Source organism: Carassius auratus, unplaced genomic scaffold, assembly GCF_003368295.1.
Source record: "Carassius auratus strain Wakin unplaced genomic scaffold, ASM336829v1 scaf_tig00214103, whole genome shotgun sequence".
In the NCBI taxonomy this organism is placed as follows: domain Eukaryota; kingdom Metazoa; phylum Chordata; class Actinopteri; order Cypriniformes; family Cyprinidae; genus Carassius; species Carassius auratus.
In genome coordinates this window covers 47610-67578 of record NW_020527519.1, presented here as the reverse complement: position 1 = coordinate 67578, position 19969 = coordinate 47610, and the positions used below count along the sequence as shown (strand labels likewise).

The 19969-nt window shown below is 37.4% G+C and overlaps 1 protein-coding gene across 1 annotated transcript in view; it reads left to right on the top strand.

Annotated features, from left to right (window-relative positions):
* The first annotated feature begins 837 nt into the window (after positions 1-837).
* Positions 838-19969, top strand: part of LOC113091168 (tyrosine-protein kinase ABL2-like) — a 42462-nt gene continuing 23330 nt past the window's right edge. The window contains exon 1 of the mRNA XM_026256613.1: positions 838-1745. Within this exon, the coding sequence (XP_026112398.1) occupies positions 1508-1745 (238 nt within the window). The 5' untranslated portion in view covers positions 838-1507. The remainder of the gene's footprint in view (positions 1746-19969) is intronic.

Here is a 19969-nt window from a genome sequence, read left to right as displayed (position 1 = left end):
TGCTCTTGGTAGAGCTAAAAATGAATTAAATTAGGCGCGAAACATCGATTATTGCTAAGATTATTAATTAATATTTTAATAGATTTTTTATTTTATATTGTCCACTTTCTAGTTGGGAGCTGTATTCATTTGATTTTTATTAGTTATTTTTTAATTTGTTTCCCTTTCTTTTTTATTGTTGTTGTTATTTTAGTTCATTAAGTTAAACTAAACAAAGGTTAGAAATGTTGCTTTGGCAACTAACTGAAATAAAATGAGTCTAAATAAAACACACACACACACACACACACACACATATATAGGCTATATATATATTTGTGTATATATGTTTCAAGAATCGGCTTAAAACATATCTCTTCCATCTTTATTTGACCCTCTAACTATATCACTTAATATTCTAATTGTATTCTTAAAAAATCTAACCACCTTTCTAATCTTTTTGTATTCTATTTTTCCTCTAACTAGCTTGCTCTATTTTTTTTTTATTCTATCTGTTTTCTTTTTATTTATTATATTATTTAAAATCCCATGCTAGGTGTACTGTGTTAACCTAACTGAGACTTGTTATAGCACTTATATATTATTACTCTTTTTGTTGTTTTTGATTGCTTCCACTGTCTTCATCTGTAAGTCGCTTTGGATAAAAGCGACTGCTAAATTAATAAATGTAAATGTAAATAAATATAAATATATGTGTGCATTTTAATTTATATCAGTTTGTTTAAAATAAATGTTTTTTCGGTGGTTTTAGTTGACTATAATAATCCTGCTATCAAAACATATTATTGAATATGATATTGATCTAAGTGAGGTTGCGTTATATTCTTTATTTTGCTTTAATAAACATTTCAATAACACATTTTTGTATTTATTATTGTACTGTTCACATTACCCGGTTATCGACCTTATTCAGCTATTATTCACCATACATTATGAATGAACAATTCTCTTAATTGTGCTTATGTTAATACTGATGTATTAAAAAGAGAGGGTCTTTGGCATCACCGCGATGATGTGTGCTGCGCTCTCCGTCATTGGCTCGTGCAGCGCACGCCACTGATTCTGCGGTAAAGATGGCGGCGGCGGAGGGGGCACGCAGCGGCTGGAGCAGAACGGAACGACCCCAGACGGGTCCGCTTTAAGAGAAACAGCGCTGGGGGCAGGAGGATCGTACATTCCCGTTTAACAGAACCGCTTATCCGGTGCCGTTTGGTAGAATTTAACGATCAGACTGTACGTTGTTTGCTGTTAGGTGGTGGGTGGGTTCTCTCGATCTCCCTCATACACACACACATTACGTTACACAGACGGCTAAGCTAAGCTAACGGAGCTCGGTCCGGTCCGGTATAGGAGGAAGAGAAAGGGTGACCAAGAAGGGGAAGACTATCATCCCGAACTGAACAGGCCGTCGTCCCGCGGGTCGTTCTTTGGGGGATGTGAGCTGTCCAAACGGACGGTGGGTCTTTCTACGGATCTGTGTTATTTTCCCACCCAGAACTCTCGCAGGATGGGACAACAGGTAGGCCGCGTGGGAGAAGGGGCTTCCGCTGGGATCCAGACCCCACCTCAGGGGCAACAGCAGCAGGGCAGATCGAACCGGGCCAGCAACTCCGGGAGGAGACCCCGAGACGGCGGCGGCGGCGGGAGCAACATCACCGGGACTCCACCGGGCAGAACTGCCGCCGCTGCCGCTGCAGCGAACATCACGCTGGATCCAGGAATCAATGTTTTCACCCTGCATTCAGGTATGAGCCCATTCAGGTCTTCATTGCGCATGTTTATTGATTTGAGTCAGTGCCAACTTGCTTATCATTCTCGGTGAAGTGTGGAGCTGCTCTCCGGTTTAGAAATACTCCATGACTCTCGGGCTGTGTTGTAAAATCTAGTTTGCTGCCTATCTAGACAATGCTATTTTTGACATCACGAATGAGTTCAAACACGTATTTAATCCCTAAACCTGCTCTCTAGGGAGACAGTTTACTATGTTTTCTGACACAATCACCGAAATGTGCTGAATATAAGAGCTCAGGTCAGCCGGTTTGTATTGCTATTTCTTATAAACAACACTTTTATGTCTTAGTGACTTGGTAGAAAACAAGACTGAAACCTCGTCTTAAACATTGAGGTGGATGAAACAAATTTCCTTTGATGGAACATATTAAACTTGTTTCATCCAAACAACACCCACCCATTTTTCTAGCTCTGGTAATATCAGTTTGTGAATTAAGCATTGGTTTTGTAAATGGTCATTCATGGTCCAGTGTCTGGTCACCTTCCATTGGGACCATCTCTTTGTACACTATAAAGTGTATTGCTGTATAAAAGTGTATTGCTGTAATGTTTATGTTTGAACCCTGTCGATCCATTTAATAACAACTTTGAAATTAGTGTATTGGGAAACTCTTGGTTGGTTAAAAGCATTGTCAGAATGACAAATTAGTATGATTTCACTTAAAAGTATTCAAAATATACTTCAGAGTTGTATCAGCAGGATTGACAATGTTTACATCTTCTCTTTAAGGTCTTCTTGTTAAAGCTATAGCAATATACCTGTGGACATGTATTTTTAAATAAACAAATATATATATATATATATATATATTTATTTATTTATTTAATATATTAATATGATTTGAATATGAGCAAATTCCTCTTGACCACCTTAACCCCTAGTGTAAATGTATATAGTTAAAAATGCTGTGTAACTGCATTTATGCCACCTCTAAGCAGCTTTAAACCGTATGTGTAAAGAAAGACTCATAACTGCCACTTCAGAAGTGTTTCTGTGCCACCTTTGCAGTGTAAATTTGCCATTTGATGTAGATGATTGTGCTTGTTTAAAGGCGGTAGCTAACTGATTTGAGAAGGGGAAGTTCAGACAATACCTTCCTAACTGTAGAAATGCTATCTGATGGCTGTTATTTGATAGGGACTGGCATTTATTGTCTCTTCTGAAGCACTCGCTGGTGGGAAAAGCTGCTGGGGAAGCCAGCGTTTTCTCAGATTTCGCTTGTGAGTGAGTTCACTGACTCATTTGTTTCAGGCAGTAACACAAAACACATATTTGATGGTAATACTGTTTGTCTGGCTATAATGTGTCACGCAGATTTATCTTTTCATAAATCTCATATTCCAGGTGTTGTTGGGATTATTGTGACTGTGGCTGGGATTACATTAGCCGTCGTGGATGGTTTAGATGAACAGTGTTGTCTGTTGTCCATTCCCCAGGAGTTGTGTTAAGTCTCTATAAAGCATTGTGCCCAGTGTTGGTCTCTTCTCCACGGGGGGGTTGATCAACGCCAAAGAGGAGCTTGTCACATCTTGACAGCGAAACCCTTCGGCTGGAAACACTGACTTGTGAGGGCTGCAGATGAGTTATTTTTACTCTCATTGCTTATAGCCAGACGTATAGCTGTGGCTGAACGTCATCTGAATAATCAGGATAATAATTGTAGGGTTACAGGCCTGACTAACTGCCATGATCATCTTCATCAGACACATCTTCTATATCTGACGCTGAAGTCTGTTAGAGAGAGACTAGGACATCTTTTAATGTCTGTCTAGTGGAAAGATCTGATCTTGAGTCATTTTCCTCAGACAAGCAAACCAGATTGTTTGGGATAAACACAGATTTTTCTCCCTGTGGCACAGTTAGTTGGAGTGACCGGCTTAAAGATTCAGAGATTTTTAGAAGATTTAAAGGATGATGCCAAAATATCCTGCTGTTGGTCACATTTAGTTGTTAATCTGTGAAATGGCTTTAATAGGGTGTCAGAGCTACGTCTGTGAGGTTAAAGAGATAATTCACCTTAACAAAAGTTTTGTTGTTTACTCATATAATAAAGTCTGTTAAGGATTTGATAACATTACTTAAAGAGGGGGTGAAATGCTCGTTTTCACTCAATATCCTGTTAATCTTGAGTACCTATAGAGTAGTACTGCATCCTTCATAACTCCAAAAAGTATTTAGTTTTATTATATTCATAAGAGAAAGATAGTCTGTACCGATTTTTCCCGGAAAAACACGAGCGCCTGGAGGCGTGATGTGTGGGCGGAGCTAAAGAATCACGAGCGCCAGTTGCTTTGAGAGCGTTTGGAAGCTGTGACAGCTGTGAAGGCTGAAACTGAACAAGAGCAGCAGCAGCAAGGACTCGCTCCGAGTGGGGCTCGAACCCGGGTCTCCGATGGGAGGCGGACACACTAACAAGGAGGCAGAGATATTTTAAGCAGTTTTACTCACCGCCTGTGGTTCCAACACACAATCGTGACCCTTTTTCGTTGGGATTGCAACATCCTTAAGAAATAAACGATACGCAAATCCGTCGTCAAACTGGGCTTTGTTTGTAAAACAAGCATTTTCGAAATGCAGGGAACAAACACAAACACTTGCACAACTCCGTTGATGCTCTGTAAAAATAAACTCCATCCACTGGTCCCTTAATGCTGTTTTTCTTTGGTAATCTGTGCAGGGTTGTTTTGCCCTGTCAACCAAAAACACACTTCTTTTGTGACATTCCGCGACGTTCTCGCTCTGATCAGTGAAGTCTGTTGTGCTCTCAGTGCTCTGCTATACGGGAGCGCCCGCTCTTCCGGCAGACGCGCCCTCAGGACCCATATAAGGAAATTCCGCTCCATCTAACGTCACACAGAGCCATACTCGATAAAAACTTTCCGAAACTTGTGACAAACCGGAAGGAGTATTTTTGGAACAGAAATACTCCTTCAAACGTACAACTGAATTTTTGAAACTTTGTCCATGTTTAGCATGGGAATCCAACTCTTTAACAGTGTAAAAAAACTCAGTATGCATGAAATAGCATTTCACCCCCCCTTTAAGTACATAAGTTAACATGACCTAACAACAAACAATACTTACAATTTTAAGCTTCCTTTTAACATTTACTAATAATTTTTTTTCTCTTTAACCCTCTGGGGACGGATTAGGCGGTACCGCCCAAAATGGCATACTTTTACAAATGTGTAGTTATCTCAAAAACTATTAATGCTAGATAGATGCGGGTTTTTTTGCCGTCTTCCTCAGATTCCGCTGAAAACAGCGGTGTCCAGTTTGTATATTAAACACTTCCCTTATTGCGCAATACCACTGCGTAAACAGGCCAATGAAAAAGATTGTGCTAGGCAGATTCAACACGCAACAGCCAATGGAAAAATTGCCGCTGGGAGGAGTCTTTTTCTAACCCAATCAGAGGAAGGTTATGTCTTCTAGCGATTCAGAGGACTCTGTAGCTCTGCTGTAGCCTTGTAAAAGCTGGCTGGACTAAAGTAAAAGACATGTAATCAATAAGCGTTCAGAGAATCTGCATCAGGGTGGAGAAAGCAGAACGCGATCGGAGTGTTACAGAGAGCGATCGGAGTATTAGCGAGCACAAAGAGCTAAATTCGAGCGATCGGAGAATCAGCATCACGTGGAGATAGCAGAAAGTGTGTTAGCGAGCACAAAGAGATCAATTCGAGAGAGATACAGCATTATTACACAATTGTTTTATCAAAATGGCAAGCAGTAAAAGATTTACGGCAGAACAAGCTCTGGAACAATTACTGGAAAGGCCTGGAGAGGCCTTGCTTTGCTCACTGGCATGCCTAGGACTGTTTTTAAAAAAAGTTAATTATTTAATTGTTCTTTACACATTTGATTAAACAATAACACATTTCTGTCAAGCAAAGAGTTTGAAAAAATATATTTTCTTTGTTCAAAAACTGTTCTATATTGTGTGTTTTTCAGTAATAAATGACAAAAATCTAATTTTCGTTTTTGAAATGCTCTAGTTTATTGTAAAATTTTTCACTCATACTTCCTTTATATAAACATATTGCATGCATGCTTATGGTAGCTTAGGGTCTTCTGAATCCATAGATACCAAACACAGGGTGTTTCATCTCCTTTACATATGATTTATAAGCCCAAATATAAAAATAGAGAAAACAGACCAAAAAGGGCTTAGTCCCAAAAATAAAAAAACCGCCTAGGACTGTTTGTAAATAAAGTTAATTATTTAATTGATCTTTACACATTTGATTGAACATTAACCCATTTATGTCAAGCAAAGAGTTTGAAAAATATATTTTTGGGTCAAAAACTTTTAACTATTGTTGTGTGAGGTAGGATTTTCAGTAATAAATGACAAAAATCTCATTTTCGTCTTTGAAATTCTCTAGTTTATTGTACAATTTTTCACTCATACTTCCTTTATAGACATATTGCATGCATGCTTATGGTAGCTTAGGGTCTTCTGAATCCATTGATACCAAATACATGGTGGTCCATCCTCATTACATATGGTTTATAAGCCGAAATGTAAAAATAGAGAAAACGGACCAAAAAGGGCTTAGTCCCCTAAGGGTTAATGCAAAAGTTGGACGTTGGACTGTAAGATAACAAGAACCAACCATTTAACAACTGTGGTTTTATTAACTGCCATTAACAAAGATTAATATGCTATGAAAACACACAGCTTATTTTCAGTTCTTGTTGGCTAATTCATGTTTTAAAACATTATTGCAATGTGTTAGCCTACAATTTTTTCTAGGAACACAATTTCTAGGTCTATGTCATATACAGTAAGATGTGATCTTTTCTGATAATTTGCATTAAAAAAAAAATAAATAAAAAAAAGATCAGCATCAGCTGATATGTTTTTCTGTTTGGCCAACAAGTGTCAGAAATGGTACTTTATTTCTTGTAGCTCTTTATTTGTGAAAAATACTATGATACAATTACAGAATCAGTTACAGATACAGTTTTTTTTAAGTTTCTTTTTTTTATAGTGATTTATTTTCAAATGGTTTATTTCTAATATAGTAAATATAATGTAAAATACTAAATATTTAACTATCTTAAAAGGAAATGTGTGATGTGTGGAAAAAAAATCCACAAAAAAAAAAAAACCTGCATATGACATTTTTTTTTGGAATTCGTGGAAGTAAATATGACAAATTTTAGTTTCAGTTGAAATGTTGAAATTGCTGAGGGTTGCAGAACTGCACTGTAGTCCTCCCATTAACATGGTGTTATTACAACATCAACAGGAAGCTTCCTCACTCTTTGATTCTGAAATCTGCAGTGCGCTCATCACTTAGAGTCTGATGACTATGCAGAGGCATTGGGGGAGGTGTACTGCTCGATTTCTCAAATCGTTTCGGTCCAATAGGGCATCCAGAACATCGACAGATGACTCATTTCGAGCTCTGAGCAAAATTCCGTCAGATCCAGGAGAATAGAATATGCATCTCTTTTCTAACTAGTGGAATTCCATCGGAAGCGACTGTGACGAATTGTTCTTAAGTTACCTGTGTGGTCAGACGGAGGGCTAAATGAATAAATGAGTGGTCCTCCTGTCTGCGTCTCCCATCCCCTGCGGACAGCCAGTGAGTCAGCCTGCTGCCGTTACGAGGTCACAGGGCCAATTCCACGTTCTTTTTATTTATTTATCAACTCTGTCCTGTACCAGCAGGCTTTTATTATTTCAGTAGGGTGGTGCAAAGTGCTGCTCTGAACCTAATGTAGTCCAAAGTACCCAAAACCATTGATTTTTCGAACCGTGTGGACCTTCAGCTGGCACATTTTTAAAAGGCAAAATGTATAGACAATTTGTCTAAAGCTTTTCCATCATTGTATATCTATGCATTTCCAAGCCACAGCAACACAGACTCATTTAACACAATGTTGATATTTTGCAGTGGCTTCAAATGAGACTCATTCAATGAGAATTCAGTCCAGACTGACTGATAACGAAATATGAGAGAACAGTGTGGATGGATTTTGAGTGAGGTTGTGGCTTTTGGGCTGTATGGACATCATCATTTTGTTTCTGGTATGCAGGCATAGTGCTGCTGTAATTGAGTTGTAATTGCGTTACATGAATCTCTTTTTTTATCTTTTATCTTTGAATGCACAGCACTATGACACGTGTGAAATTCCCAGGGTGTAAGATGATAGGAATTATGGACTAAATTAGATTAAACAATCCATTTTTTGATATGTGAGAGAGACTGAAGCAAAACAGCTGAGGAGAAGTTCTATAAAGTAGTCTCAGACTTCTTTCTGACTCATTGTGAAGACTCTCTTGGCCCACGGTTCGATTTGGTTGTTGTTGCACCACTAGAGGTCATTAGAACACTTTACTTGGTACTAGGCTCAAAAAAAGAGCATCAATGTTCATTTCATAGTTTTTTTTAAACATGTCTAGTTAAAATTGCAGTCGTCAGTTGTGATTTGGATACTCATCTGGGTGTAAAAGTGGGTGCCTGTGCTCTCCTAGCCAACCTCTAATCCTTCTTCATTTTAACAGCCTTATCCGGTTCCATCCTCTCCTTGCGTCCTTATTAAGGTCTGGATTAGATGACACACTGGAGTAATTCTTGTATGTTGAGGCAGTGATTGGGATAAGGCAGTCTTAAATTCAGAGTCAGTGCTGATCAGTGGTTTTCAGTGTTTTTCTCTCTTGGCAAGTCGTAGTTGGTTAGCCACTCTTTTTGGGGTTAATTTAATGTGTGATGATGCTAGTGAATCACTGAAGCAGTGCTTTGAACTGATTCATGGAAATTAAATCAATTAAATGCATTTTTTTCTGCAATTCACCGTGGAGTAAATTACATTTTGTATTTTTTTTTAAATCCAGGCACTGAAAACTTTTCCACAGCGAGAGAAAATTATTATTTTTTTTAAATATATTTTAAAATATTTATTTACTTAATTTTCTCCCAAAAGACTATTGTGTCTTCATGTTTGCCTTTAGATGGTCTTTGTCTTCTCCTTTAGTACAAATAAAAAATATATATTAAAAAAATTCTGACCCAATAAAAACCCTGTTTGGCCTTTCATTCTTGGTCACATACACATCAAAGTAGTTCTAACGAATCCCAGTTGACTCCCATCAGTAAAGCCTGTCTGAGCGCTACGATATGTCTTGGAACGCAGAGTGAGTAATCCCACAATTCAGTAGTGAAATCCAAAGGGACAGAGAGGAGATTAGGGTTAAATCCAGGAGACCGGCATTAGAGCGAGACGTGTCCTAGCATATGCTTAGTTCAAGTGTCATCGCCATTCCCTTTCCCAGCCGTTCTGCATTTTTATGTTGTGATTGTTGTTTTTGTTTATTTATTTTTTGTGCGTCATGTTCACTCTACGGGAAGTTTCGGAAACAGAGTGTTCCGTTTTCGCTAATAACATAGATTCACCGTGTTATATCACGATTTTATCACACCCTCGAGCTGTAGTACAGCCCATTTGGTATTGATAATGGACGTTTGAATCAAACATGTTATGATCTGTGGAGTACGGCATAATTAAATCCACTGGCAGGTTTGTTAACACCCAACAACCATGGTGGTATTTAAATGGACAACGCCTCCTTGGTGGTATTGAAGTCCTGATGCGTGTTCAGACAGGATCTTCACAGCTTGTCAACACTTTCTGATTGCAAGACCACTTGGCTGATTCAATCCATCCATTTCATTTACTCTCCATAAACTGTAATGGGTTTAGCCCACCAAGCTCATTAAACACTGAAGGCTTAAACTGTCTTATCTATGAGACAGAGTTAATGCGGTCACCCTTACCTGGTGACATGGTTGGCTTAACCACCAAGGTTTAATTTCCTTTGAGAATGTGTATTTTAAAGCTTTCATCTTTAAAAATGTACTTCTCACATCCTATATGAAATGCAGGCCTCTAGGTGTTGCTTGGTTAAACAGGCTCTTTTTAGACCTGCACAAAGAGGTGTTATGTTTGTGTACACAGAGATTTTTTTATAGAACACTAATAATAATAATGGTTAGACATAACACTATCAAAAATGTGGGTCTGGTATTTTTATTTTATTTTTTATAAACTCTTATGCTCACCAAGGATGCATTTATTTGAATAAATATTATTATTATTTTTATTATTATTTGTGAAATATTGTTACAAATTAAAATAAGTATTTCCTACTTTAATTCATTTGTGCTGCTTAATTTTTTGTACAAACTGCGATACTGTTTTTCCGCCCAGGATTCTTTGATAAATAAAGAATTCAAAAGAACAGCACTTATTTTAAATTGAAATGTACTGTCACTTTTAATCAGTTTAATGCATCCTTGCTAAATAAAAGCATGAATTTCTTAAAACACAAATTTATTTCTGTCCCCAAATGGAATGGATCTGCATAAATGACAAGCAATGTAATCGCATTCCATCAGTGCCTATATGGAATGAGCAAATTGGCTGTTAAAAACCAGAGGATGAGGCTGCTGTGAAAATTTCATCAGATATGGAGGATATGAGCATTCTGACGCATTCTGTGCTACACACTCTGTTGTGGCAACCAGATCAACAAACTTTGCATTAGATTTGTGTAAGCTGAGGTGGATTTTATTTAGAGGGAGCAGCCGCAGGTCTGGATGCTATCGGCACAAAAAATTACTCCAAGCAAAGACTGAGAGATCTAGGACAAGGATGGAAAGAGATTAAGGATTGTCTAATTAAGTGTGTAAATATGTAAATCTGTGTAAAATATTTTCATTGATGTCACATCTTGTGGTTACATTGTGGTGTTATCTAAAACCTCATGCACTTCTAACACTTTCGTGGTTGTCGCTGTTAATGTTGACTACAGAGAAAAGAGGATGCGAAAGTATGCAAATTCACATTGCACGAGTGAAAAGAACATAATTTCATTCTGAAGAGGCTTGTAAGTTTAAAGTAAGTGTCTTGAGGTGGCGTTGTGTTGCATAAGCTTGTTATAAGTACCTTCATGCTGTAGGGTGTGTGTGATTTCTATGCTTGTACATGCTTGTAGACAATTTGCATAAGATCCGTACCATCGTAAAGAGCATTGTATGTTCCTCAAGATTTTTGTTTCAAAAGAGTAAGAGTATGTTTAAAATGGGCTTGTCAGGTCAATAAAGACAATGCTGACACCTGACCACAGGGTGAAAATATTGATCAGGTGTCAAAACAGTGTTCTTTCAGGAAACCTCCTTTAGGTCATTTTGTTTGCGCTGACTTGTCAAGCTTGGTGTTCTAGTCTTCTGATCCAGCATAAAAGAAAAGAGGTTGACCGGGAGAAGCATTAAGCAGTCCCACAGTGCTTTGCAGGTACTGTGTGAAGAGCCCCATTGGCACCTCCAGTGGACAGGTAAATTACAGTAGCCAGTAGGGGTGTCCATGGTTAACCGGTTAACCGATTAACCGTTAAAAATTGTGTAACCGAGTGAAACATTTTGCTCGGTTAAGTGACGTCAATGGCGTGCATTGAATTTAGTTGTAATACATTTTTGCACCACCAGAGACCGCCAGAGCGCTCCCAGACATTTGTAATGTCCACAAGAAGAAGTCATTTTTCTAATATGAAGCGGGCTAATACGAGTGACGGGGCAAAATGCAAGTATTGCAATACAGTGCTTAGATATACTTCAAGTACAACCTCGTTGTTGTAATCTCAACAGCCAACACCCTGGCATCATTAGGCCGGTCAGGACACACTGGATGCGTGGCGAAAGCATCTCAGCTGCGTGGCGTGTCTGTTTTTACTTCGGTTCCCATGTTAACGGGTTAGAGCTTGCCGACTGCCTGCGTGAGACGCGTGGCTCAGGCGCGGCTCTACGCGTGCATGCTAGAAATAGAACCGACGCCTTGTTGGAAGCGTTTCCAGGCAAAGTATAATAGGAAAATATGTTTATATGTCATTTTGTACAAAAATACATATTAATTCATGACATTTTGATATTTGAAAGTCTATAGGTTGACATAAATTCAGATATAAATGTAATTTAAATAAATAAATAAATAATTATCGATTTTCAAATATTGTACGTGTCAAACATAGTCATAGTCATAGCCTTAGCGAGGCGGCCGCGGAGTCTGCTTGTTACCTTTTGCCTTATACATTTTAGGCTTTTTCTCAAATTCAGATTGTGTTAATGGGCGGCATTATTAGGCAGTTTTAATAGGACAATTTGACCGGAGAGATTAAATTTTGTCGGACATTCCTTTTTTTTTTTCGGCCAATGTCCGGAAATTACTATGGTTATGGTTACTATGGCACACTATGGTTAACCGAGTATTAACCGCTAAGGGCCTCGGTTAACGGTTAATGAAAAACTTGAGAACGTGCAGCCCTAGTAGCCAGGGTTCTAACTGCTTTGTAAGACGTCAAATGTAGGCCTGAGTGAATGGAACTGGGCAATTTCCCATAATCCCAAGTGCTTTGTTATTCAGACCAGCCTGCCAGATTGATGGCCATAGAAATAGAGACCAATTGAAGGTTCACTCAGCACAGGTTTTATCAGAGATGTGGTTGAGATTTTCTAAAAACTACAGTAACTGTTCAAAATTTTGGAGTTTTGGAAAGGAAAACTTCTATTCAACATGGATGCATTAAACTAATCAAGTGACCGTAATGTAAATGTAATATTGCAAAATATTGAAAATAAATACAGATCTTTTGAACTTTCTATTGATCAAAGAATTCTTAAAAAAATTATTATAGCATTATATATCAACTAGGATAATTCGATAACGATAATTATTGCGATATATTTATCCCAGATGAAATGATTTATAAAGAGTTCAATAAATGTTTGATACAATGTTTATGGGCCAAAAACGGAACGGAACAGCGCGACTCCTTTGAATCGCGCCACACGGATCGTTATCCACTTGGATCCAGGGTTTCCGCGGGGCCATAAAAAGTAAAAAATGTAACAATAAGAATTTAAGGCCATAAAAAGTCATAAAAACGTCCGGATTTTCCATACAAGGTCATAAAAAACATTTAGCCACGTCTTAAATTGATATGCTAGTCCATTCATTTGTTCTTCCATCAAAATGCGCTCGCAGCGGCAATGGCATTCATTTTTCACCTGTTGTAGTTCTGTATGAGGAATCTGGGTGGAATCACACTGGTATCACAGCGCTCCAGAACTACAAGGTCCATGTGGCAGCATACAGACTTGTCAGAAAGACTTTCAGAGAAACCCGCGCGAACTCAGAACATACTGTATCATACTGAGTCACTGCTTATCTTAATTGAAATAATCCTGGCTATCACAATGGGAAAATGTACCTTTAACGATCTATGGCTCGAAGATGGTGCGTTTAGTAGCTGGCTCAAGCCCTTCGTTTACATTCGTATCAAGCATCCAAACACAAGACACGTAAAGGTTGAACTGAGTAGCTGGTTACTCGCGTGCTATGTTCGGTGCGGAGAGAGAGAGAGCCGCGAATCATGGACAGTCCCTCCTGCACATGAACGAACAAATACTAATCGCAGTTTTAAACAAACAAAAGGATGTGAAAGAGCCCAAATCAGTACTCGCGGTGTTTTGGTGTTCAGGGCTCACGCAGAGAAAGGCGTCTCATTACGCTTGAACACAGAATTTGCTTCTTTTTGTTCTTGTGCCGACAAATACTTACAAAATATGTCACAATACCCTTTTGAAAATATGCTCGAAAAAAAAGTTATTTCTTTAGTGAAAGTAAACAGTTGAGGAAAAAGATGCGTTCATCGTCTCTTAAAGTGGCCGCGCCTAATTTATCCACTAGCTGCTGTAATGTTAATCCAAGAAAATGAAAGAAAAATCATTCACTGCTCTTGACTGCATTACTTTGTAGTTTTAACAAGAATTTATGCACAGTCAAACCAAAAATTATCCAGAATCCAGATATAATTTTTGATATACATATTTTACTAGTAGGTACAGGACACTGATACATTTTTGTAAGTGAGTATAAGCCAACTGTGACGTATTATTCCCAAAGAATCTTCATACAGTGAACTACTAGTGAAATAGATAGGATATAAATGTTACTATCGATAGATAAATGTTCTATCTATCTATCTATATATAAAATTGGGAACAAAAATTATTCAGCACCTTATAAAGCGACATGCATTGCTCATGTGTTTTTTTTTTCTGAATAGCTAATGCAACCTTTTCACACCGCTATGGAGGAATTATTGAGTCAGATTATAAACTAAAAGTCTTAAACCAAAACTAAAAATCTAAATTTGAAACTTAAAGTCCAAGTGGAAAATTTATTTGGTATTTAGGATTGGGCATTTGGTATTTAGGATTGTGCATTTGGTATTTAGGATAGGGCATTTTGTATTTAGGATTGGGCATTTGGTAATTTAGCCATTTAGGATTGGGCATTTGGGGATTTAGGATTGGGAATTTGGTATTTAGCATTGGGCATTTAATCATTTAGCCATTTAGGATTGAGGATTGGGCATTTGGGGATTTAAGATTGGGCATTTGAAGATTGAGGATTGGGCATTTGAGGATTGAGGATTGTATGCAAATTAGGAGGCTGGGTTTGAAATGGCTGGTGTGCAGAGGCACCTTATGAACAGCAGAGGGAGCTCCCAGTGCTAAGGAGCACACTGTAATGAAAGTAATGTAATTGTAATGTAATTCTGTTTCTGTAATGAAACCGAGCGAGGGAGCGGCTTGAGCGAGGACTGTGTGATAACTTCAACTTAATGACAGCTTTGTAACATTTGTGGCCTCAAACACAAAGTTACCAGTGAAAGGAGGACTAATTTCTTTTCTCTCACAATCTTTATAAAATATATATAGGCTATATAGCAAAAAAAAAAAAAAAAACAGAAACAAGACCATCTAGTGGCAATGTGAAAGGAGTGTATCTACTAATGTCAGAGGGGTTAACTGCAGTTTAAAAAACAAAACAGCATGTCCCAACATAATAATACCCTCCTAAAGCATGTTAGCAATATCAGCTTATATAACTAGTAGCTAATGTTAGCATCTTACCTGCTGCACTGTCTGCTGCTTTCTTGTCATCAGACCGATAGCCCTCCTTTCACTGGTAACTTTGTGTTTGAGGCCACAAATGTTACAAAGCTGTCATTAAGTTGAAGTTATCACACAGTCCTCGCTCAAGCCGCTCACTCGCTCGGTTTCATTACAGAAACAGAATTACATTACAATTACATTACTTTCATTACAGTGTGCTCCTTAGCACTGGGAGCTCCCTCTGCTGTTCATAAGGTGCCTCTGCGCACCAGCCATTTCAAACCCAGCCTCCGGTATTTGGGCCACGCCTCCTAATTTGAATACACTCCTCAATCCTCAAATGCCCAATCCTAAATCTTCAATTGCCTAATCCTAAATCCCCAAATGCCCAATCCTCAATCCTAAATGGCTAAATGATTAAATGCCCAATCCTAAATACCAAATTCCCAATCATAAATGCCCAATCCTAAATCCTAAATAGCTAAATGACCAAACGCCCAACCCTAAATAGAAAATGCCCAACCCTAAATACAAAATGCCCTATCCTAAATACGAAATGCCCAATCCAAAATACCAAATTAATTTTCGATTTGGAATTTAAGTTTCAAATTTAGATTTTTAGTTTTGGTTTAAGACTTTTAGTTTTAGACTTTTAGTTTATAATCTGACCAAATAATCCCTCCATACACCACAGTCTGAACAAAATGAAGCATTGCTTGGTAATTGGTCAACAAAGTATTGATAGTTGTGTAAATATTGTCATAATAACTAATCTGTAGTTTTGGTTTATTGTAATCCATTACATACATTTCTATCAAAGTTATGACATTATGAAGATGAATTTGTTCTGACAGAGTTTAACTCTAAATTTTTGTCATATTTTATAACAATTTTAGAAGCAATAGCAAGTAAACTGTAATAGTGTGAGAAATGTTGTCTGAATAAATTTTGGTTTGATTGTATATTTAATTTTTACATTGAAGACTATTCAGTGTTATTTTACATTTAATTATTCGGTTTCTGTACCTGGACACCTACAAACTTGAAAAAAACGTAAACATTGTGTAAATAGCAAAAATGAAGAAACATACAATTAAACAATTTCAAACAGGGCCCACTGGTACAAACTTCAGCGGAGCCCCGCAAACCACAGCTACGCCCCTGCCTGTGGGTGTTGAATACTGTGACCAAACACCAATAACACTTGTTATTTTGGAAAGTAATTTCATAAAATAATTGTTAATTTACAATGTTACTTTACAACGTTACAATTGTTAAGTGTTCCTGTGTGCTTGATATTCAAGAAAAAGAAGGCGAAGGCTTCAGTTTCTTAATCTTAAGAAATAATAGAATAACTCTTTAAATAATAAAACTTGTTACTTTCAATGAAAGTCAATAATAAAAAAAGACTTTTGAAAGGAATTTAAATGACTGAAGTTATTTATCGTAATTTGTGTAGGTCATAAATTCAAATCCTAATAGTCATAAAAAGGTCTTAAAAAGTCTTAAATTTGACTGATTAAACCCTGCAGAAACCCTGTGGATCAAAGTTCAAACTGACGCGATTAATCACTTTAATCCAGCTTGCAATCAGTGTTGTACATGGAAGCAGCTCTGGGTTGATGAAGGATGAGGTCGAATTTGCGCATGCACCACTTATTGACACACGTGGAAACGCAGCAGAGAGATCAAAACAAAAAACAACGGTCACTAATTAAAAGTACATAACAAGGATTTGTAAAGAAGAATGTCAGAGAATTTCGATATAAGCCAAGAGGAGACACATACGCAAAGCTGAATTCACACTTCATCAGGACGGAGCTGATTTCATGTACAACTGTTACTGCAAGCTACATTGAAGGGATTATTCCATTTTGAATATGGATATTTCTCTTACAAAAATGCACCGATTTGCTGCACGGGTTCTTTGTACACCCACCAGAACCAGTATATTATTGTGATAATTTTTTTGGCCATATCGCTCAACCTTAATACCAACCAACACTCATTTCAACAACAATAATAATAATAATGAATATTTCTTGAGCATCAAATCAGCATATTAGAATGGTTTCTGAAGGTTACTGTGACACTAAAGACTGGAGTAATGGCTGTTGAAAATTTAGCTGTGCCATCTAAAATAAATTAAATTTTACATATACAATATTGATGATTTTTATTGTATTTTGCATAATAGACTTATGTTTTTTAAAACATTTAAAAAAATCTTACCAACCCCAAAATTTTGAACAGTAGTGTTTTTGAAACAACAAACTCATGTCCTCACATGTAGGTGAATAAGATTTTGTTGAAGTAACCGAGGATGTAATGATGTAATACTACTGTCTGTCATACATTTAATTGGAAATTTCAGCAAACTCTACAACTCTTTATGAAAAATTGGCAGAACTATTGTAAATGTATACGCAAACATTGTTTGTGATCACTTTTTGACTTTTTTTGTTTCACATTTGAAGGTAGTCAAATGCAAATAACTTGATGCTTTTAAATATTGTCAATAGTGTTTTATAAAATACATGAATGAATGAAAAGTTTAGTTTTTTGTAGTTATGAAATATTTGTATTTGTATATATTTGATATGTTTATTTAATATATTATAATATGAGCTATTAAAAGTCTGTGCAAACACTAAATGGAACCTCATCATTTTGCAATAGAATTTCATTCTTTTCCAGATATTTCCAGATATTTCTTCCTCAAAGGAACTAAAAAAACGATTTATTGGCTCTTAAGAATTGGAATTGGAATTGGAATTGTTACATTCACTACTATTACTATCCCTGTTATTGACATTCAGTTAATTGCATGTGGTAATTTCACAAGATCTCTCTTTGTATTGTAGTTTGTCTTCATCAGATTGTCTGTTGGCCTGTAATACAGATCTAGTCTTTTCAAATGGAGAGCCATTAACTGAAAAAGAGGAAGAGACTGAGTGAGAGGGGAGACAACTGTGCAATTGTTGTTTCTGAGTATTTATGTTGGATCCTCATTATTGAGAATGAACAGGATCTGTCTCTCTGTTTATGTGGGCCCATTGTTTGAGGAATCATTGTTTGGTGGTTCCTCTGTGCACGTATAGTGTAATTATTCTGGGGGTATTTATGGCCAGATAGATTTGTTTTGTGCTGGATCTAAAAATAGGGCTCATCCTGCACCACATGGCTTCTGCTGTGATGTGATGTGCTGAGCGCTTTCAGATAAACACGTGAGCATGTGCTGTCATTCCCTAGTGCAACACTTTAACAGCACTCTGGGGTGTAATGGATGTTCTTGCCTCACACCTCTGAAGTGTGGTATGTTCAGTATTGAAATACTTTCTACTAGAGGTCGACTGATGTATCGGTTTTTCCAATTAATCGGCACCAATGGTTGATTGGTGGAACTATAGGTTAGGGGTGATCCAATCTTTATAAAGCCTTTTTTTATCATTTAGAATTATTTATGGTCATGATACAATCAACATTTTTAGACATATATTCAGGGCCTGAATTTAATTTTGGAAAATTAATTCCTTTCTTAGGTGACTCTTGTAAGAAGATTTTTTTAATTTAAATTATTATTTTTTATTTTCATTTCAGGGGTGGAGGGGACCATTTTATCAAAAATATATATTTATCTTACCTAAATGTTTGATCATGCACTGTCATGTAATTGTTGCACAATAGCTTACACAGCGCAAGCATTATTTTGTGAGCTGTATGTGAGTTTCACATACTCTGTTTGCGGTAGTCCATGCGTGTTGTCTCTTTACGCTAGGTAGTCGGTGAAAATCACCGGCCCCCTCCCCTCTCCACACCGCTTTACTAAAGATATGCTCCTCCATCTGATACTCTAGATCGCTATCGGCTCCAATACTGCCATTTTCTGCAGATCGGGTATTGATCAGACGAGGGCTGTGTATTGCCAAAATTCTGGCGATACGATACGGGAGTCGTGAAATATTGGGATATTTCTTATTTTTATGAATAGGATATATTTTTAGGAAAGCTGTCATTAAAGAACACAATTCAATTCAAGTTTATTTGTATTGCACTTTTTTACAATACAAATCGTTACAAAGCAACTTTGTAGAAAATAAAAGGATCCTTTAGTAAAATTTTATAATACATGTATAATAAAGTGTGTGTGTGTGTGTGTGTGTGTGTGTGTGTATATATATATATATATATATATATATATATATATATATATATATATATATATATATAAACCTGCTTTAAAGGTTCACACTCCGTTTAAATTTGTGACAAAAAATGGTAGCATTGCATCCCTAGTCTGCAGTATTATCGTGGATGGTATGATATGGCACACCCCTAACAGTGGGCCCTAGCCGATTCATTAAAAAATGTCAAGAATCAGCCGGCCAATCAATCGGTCGACCTCTAATTTATAAATTTTAGTGACAATGCCTCAGTAGTGCAAGTGACAATTCCTGTGTCGACTGTGCAGCATGCAGCTCGCTTATAGTGCAGACTAAATGCGATTTGAAGACATTTGCATTTTGAAAGAGAGCGCTGTGCTCTACTTCCTTCTATCCCAGTTATTCTAGTAGTTCACCATGAAATGTAAAGTTTGTCCCTTCTTAGATTGATACAAATGTGAGTGTTTGCCCAACAACAGCGCTATTATGTCAACTAACTGCATGAGTTTGGAATGGGACTATCTGGCAGAAAGTGAGAGTTTGGTGATTACTGTTCAAAAACAGTCCGTTTTGCATTATTATTTTTGTTGACTCAGAAATGAGTACATTAGTTTGTTTCATGAAAATAACTGTCCGTCTATCCAAACTCAGGCAATGAACGCAGGCAGTTAGCACCCTAACGGGATACCTGGCACCATTTGTCTACCTGCCGACTTGCATGTGCTCGACTCTGCTTATCGCTCTGTCTTCTGGTATGAAAAGTTTTTCAGTCCAGAGAAAACTCCTGCAGTATAAGGGATAGTGGTTATCCTTGAGCAGAGCCATCTCCTGTATGCTGCTGTTGCACATGAGAATGTTGGTCATAATTTCCTGCATGACAGATGTACTTGTCTCATTCCAGTGTAATCTAAGGGGGCTGTCCTGTACCTTTGGAATTACAGAGCTGGTGACGGGCGGTTGAAATGTCTAGTTTATTGGATTTCAGGGAGGAGTTGAGACTGTTGACCCATCGCTATACCTTGCCCCCTCTTGTTTAGTCCTCCTTA